The 4,836-nt window shown below is 55.5% G+C and overlaps 1 protein-coding gene across 1 annotated transcript in view; it reads right to left on the bottom strand.

Moving 5' to 3' along the window:
* Positions 1–1,724: 1,724 nt before the first annotated feature.
* LOC102038574 (POU domain, class 5, transcription factor 3-like) overlaps positions 1,725–4,836 on the bottom strand; it is a 9,273-nt gene continuing 6,161 nt past the window's right edge. Inside the window, exons 2-5 of the mRNA XM_005423814.2 lie at positions 3,924–4,060; positions 3,397–3,527; positions 2,723–2,887; positions 1,725–1,976 (exon numbers count right to left, since the gene is read on the bottom strand). Of these exons, the coding sequence (XP_005423871.2) occupies positions 1,725–1,976; positions 2,723–2,887; positions 3,397–3,527; positions 3,924–4,060 (685 nt within the window). The remainder of the gene's footprint in view (positions 1,977–2,722; positions 2,888–3,396; positions 3,528–3,923; positions 4,061–4,836) is intronic.

A 4,836-nucleotide genomic window follows, 5' to 3' on the forward strand; every position in this document is an offset into this window, starting at 1 on the left:
GGGCCCTGCCCCATAAGGCTGGAATCTAGCCCAGCCCAGCCCTTTGCAGGGTCCCAAGGTGCCCTGTGAGCAGCTGCCTTCATTGCCCCTATTCCAGGTAGCCCTAGAGAGCAAAGCCCCAGCTATCACCTATCAAGCTGAAAAAACAGGGCTTTCCAAATTTCTCTACAAGTTTGGTTGGGGAAGGGGCCTTGAGAGAATGGACTGGGGGCAAGCCAACTGAGAGAGTGTGGTGGGAAAAAGTGAAGGGTCGTCCCCCAGACATCTCCACTCTCACCAGTTCAGCTCCCAGCGCCCAATGGACCTGCGTGGCCTCAGCTGGACCACACATATGGGAACATCCGTCCCTCCCGTCAGCACCACACTACAATGAGGACAGCCCCAGCTTTCCAGACCTCTTCACTTCCTACCCTGCTACATTACACCCTTAGTCCTTCTGTCCCTGACAGCTGCTGGAGCAGTCTACAAGTAAGCTCACACTGCTTCTAACCTTCCCAGAAGCAGTTACAGCAAACCAGCAGCTTGAACTGAGTGGAAGATGACCCCCTCCCTTCACTTTTGACCCCCTCTGCTTTGAGGGGCAACAGCCCTGACAAGTTGGTACCACTCCAGGGCCAAGCTGCCACCAGTCATGGAGGGAGGCCAAGCTGCAGGCAGCCAAGAGCTGAATGTTGCTGGCATGACAGGGACACGTCCACCTTCTTAGGGTGTCTTGCTCCAACCCTGCTGTGCCCCTGCATGCAGCCAACCCTCAGCTGCTGGGCTGCAGGAGCAGGGATGTGAGGAAGGCTAGGAAATGTTTAACTCATTCTTGCCTCAAAGAACTGTGAGGTTTATTTCACTGCCAGAGGGAATGTGATTAAGAACAAAAAATATAAGAATCATCATTAACTACAGCAGGCTGGAGGCGTGGGGTGCTAGCAGCATGGAAAGGGTGGTGTAGGCCCCCTGGGCTGGGCCCTCCAGGGAAAGGTGGTCTCTGGGCAGCTGGGCTGGAGGACAGCGGCTGGAGAGCGGGGGGGGCCTGGGAGTGACGCTGGGCACAAAGCACTGGGGAGGACCCCCCATCCCGAACAAGCCTTATCAGCTGCCCCACAGAGCAGTGAAGCTCTCTTGTGCCACAGGGTGAGGGGTGGTGAGGGGCTCACCTTCTCCCCTTGCCCCAGCCCTTGGCTCATCCTGGCCGCCCAGGAGGGTGGGCAGAGCCACCAGAGCCTCTGGCCCTGGGCATGCCACCCCAGCCCTGTGGAAGGAGACACCTGGGAAACTAGATCACTACAAAAATTTTTGCTTTTTAAAAACTACAACCAAAAACGTTTTAAAAAATAATAAAACCGCCACCTCCCCCCACCCTTCCCAAAATCTAAAAAATATTTTTTTCTGCGTCTTGCAGGAGAGCGGCTGGGCTGGGGCCAGGCACGGGCTTAAGAGCACTGGGCACATGTGGCTTCAGGGGGTGCAGTTGGGCAGGAGGAGCTGGCCCCAGGAGAGGTCGGGGTGGGGGGCCAACGTTGCTGGACCAGTAAGCTCATATAACAGGGAAGGGCTGGGAGCATCTGCAGAGAGCAGGCACCATCCCTGGGTTGGGCTCTCGGCCCCTTGAACCCCAAAAGCCGCGCACATCAGCCCAGCGAGCAGAAGCAGGGCTATGCCTGTGTGAGCCAAAGGTAAGTGGGGCTGCCTCAGAGCACCAGCCCACCTGCAGTGAGCCCACAGCCCCTGGTTCAGTGGCCATTGTTACTCATGGAGAGCCCAGGCTGCAGCGCTTGTGGGAACATCTCAGCTTTGTGGAAGGTCGGCATGTAGACAGGAGGGGAGGGTGCCAGGCTGTAGCCCTGGGACGTCACTGGGATGGGCAGAGTGGAGGGCACCAGGGGCTGGTTCATGTCATACATCATCCCCTCTGCCTCGTTGCCGTAGGGCAGCAGCAGCCGTTTGCCTTTCTGACGCCGGTTGCAGAACCAGACCCGCACCACCTGTGGGAAGGGAGACAGAGAAGGATGAGGGGGTTACCCAGGCACACCATGAGGGTGACAAGGAGACCATTCTGCTGGTGGCATCTCCACAGCACTCCAACCTGCCAGTGTAGCCCCTTCCATGTCACAACTCCTTGCTAGGCTCAGCTGAAACAAACTTCAGCCATGACCATTTTCCCACTGCTTCCAGAGTTGAGAGACGACAAAAATGGCAAATGTTAAATAGGAAAGAAGATAACAAATTAAAAGAAAGGCTGCTCTCCAAAGGCTGGTAGCATAGCCAGACGAAGCCAGTGTGCAAACTTGTGCATTGTTAGTGGGTTGTGGTTTATCTCTTCTGGCACATTTCCATTTCAGAAGAAAAACATTGTAACTATCCATGTGGGTTCTTGGGATCAAAAATCAACTTCTTCAGAGATGAATTATTATCAAAGGATTACTTTTATCGATTACTTTCACATATTTACATACACACACACAAACACAGATGCCTGTAGTTGGGTCTGGGAACTATTTTTGTCTCTGAAGTTTTAAATGTTTAATCTGTGAACAAAAGTCTTTTCTGGAACCAAGTGGGTTTTTCTTTTTCATATTGATGAGCCATATATATCCTAAGCGTCTGGCACAGCTTAAGGGCAGTTTTTTTACATATCTTTATGTGTATTTCATTTTTGCTCTGAGCTAAAGTATCAAACTCAGGAGCTGGCATCATTAGGGCACCCATCCTCCCCACCCTCCCAACCTACATCTTTATCCAGGTTGAGGTCCTCAGCGATCTGAGAGATCTCCTGGGGACTGGGCTTCACACACTTGCGGAAGAAGCTCTCCAGTGTCCCTTTCACGTTGGTCTCGATGCTGGTCCTGCGTTTTCTCTTCCGGGCTTGGGCTAGTACTTGCTCTGCATTGCACATCTGGGAATGAGAGGGAATATGTTTTGTTACCAGGTGGAAGAGTCTCCACCAGGCTTGGAACACGTGTTGCTGGCTGTAGAGCTCGGGGCACAGATTGTGTCCCTGCGACTCCACTGCACATCTTTCCACTGTGACTGCGGCCATTCCCAGTGTCCCAGCACTGCCAACAGTGAGGCTGGACACATCTTGCTGCATCCCCCCCAGGTTCCCCAGGGAGCGCAAGTCGCACAATCTGTCTGAGATTCCAGCAGGACCTGGCTACTCAAAATGGGAACTGTCACAAGCACAACATGTCTGCAGGGGGATTGGGCTTCCTCCCCCCAGCCTGACAGAAGGTGATACCCAGTGGTTTGCCCTCAAGCCAGACTTAAGCCATGCAGCAAGATGGTGCTGTGCCACAAGATGCCTTCTGTTCCTCTCTGTTCTCCCTGAAAGCACGTGGGGGAGGGAGGAGAATCTGTGGCTCAGGGCTTGCAGGTACCCGGCTCCCAGCCCCCTCAGCCCTGCACCTCTTGCATGTTGTCCGTGTTCTCCGCCTCATTGAGCCAGCGCTGCAGCAGCGGCTTTAGCTTGCACATGTTCTTGAAGCTGAGCTGGAGCGCTTCGAAGCGGCAGATGGTTGTCTGGCTGAACATCTTCCCTGCACGGCCAAGGCAGGCAGGGAATTACACACCACACAGCTTCCCTCACCAGCAGCATCCCAGGATCACCACCCCCAAGCTTGCCCTGTTCCTGGGAGACCAGGAAAGTCATTCTCCCTGTTCCTTCAGCAGGGATTGAAAGCCCTGAAATCCGTCTCAATAAGCAACTGTAGCTATTTTAAACCAGTTCCCGTGAGCTCGAAGCTTCTCACCGCAGATCTGGAGATACCCCTCCGGGAGCCCCAGCCCAGGACTGGAGATTGATGCCTCCTTTGCAGGTCGTTAAGGAACAAAAATCATTATCCCAAGTGATTTCAAATCCCTCGCGGGCCTCTCCCCACCGGCTGTGGGGTAACACAAGGGCCCTTCCTCCCCCCCCACCCCCGACCCCTCACCGTAGAGGGTGCCCAGCGCCAGCCCCACGTCAGCCTGGGTGAAGCCCAGCATGATGCGCTTGTGCTTGAGGTCCTTGGCGAACTGCTCCAGCTCTCCTGAGGTTGGCGCATCCTGGCAAGGGCAGAAAGACACTGAGAAGGGACAAGTCGTGCCCGAGGTCCGGGGTCTGTTTGGGGTCCCGGAGGACAGCGGCAGAAGAGGGTTCGGCTGAGCCCTCGAGCACTGACACCGACCAAGCTCACACAGGACCCACTCCGACCACGCACACTGCTCAGCTCGACCCAATCTGGCGCGGCGGCGGCCAAGGGTAGCACAAGGGCACAAAGAGCTCCTGCTCTGCCTCAACACGCCTTGGAAATGTTCCTTTTGTCGTCTAGCTCGCGTCTGCTTGACCTGCCCAGAGGCAGCACCAATGATCACGTTGGCCGAGTCCCAGGTTTGCCCGATTTACTTCCCCATGGCTCTCGGGCTGAGGCAGCCCCTCACCAGCCTCTCTCCCGCCTGCGTCCGGAGCAGGGACAAGACTCCCGTGAAGGGAGAGACAAAAGCGCCCCTGAGCCGCGTTAAATTTAAGCGCCTCTTTGCTACCAGCCGGCTCTTTCGTTCTGGCAAGCGGCTACCCAGGCCCTTCCCACCTTCCTGGCCAAGCAGCCTTCAGCCTCAACGGGGTCATTATGAAGCTTTTTACCCAATTTACACGTTTACAGCGGGGTTTCGGGTTCTTCAGGAGTTTTGCCTGTCACCGAGCCACGGCTATTAGTTTCTGGCGTATAATCAGCACCGGTAAACTCAAGAGCATCCCTCCCGTGGAGGAGGGATGCCGTCCCAGATCACCGTCCCGCAGCTAGAAAGTGCCGTTCATGACCACTTCCCATCCAGAGCGGCCGGCTGCGGCCCGCGGGGACCCCACTA

This window comes from Geospiza fortis, unplaced genomic scaffold (assembly GCF_000277835.1).
Source record: "Geospiza fortis unplaced genomic scaffold, GeoFor_1.0 scaffold85, whole genome shotgun sequence".
Taxonomy (NCBI): Eukaryota; Metazoa; Chordata; class Aves; order Passeriformes; family Thraupidae; genus Geospiza; species Geospiza fortis.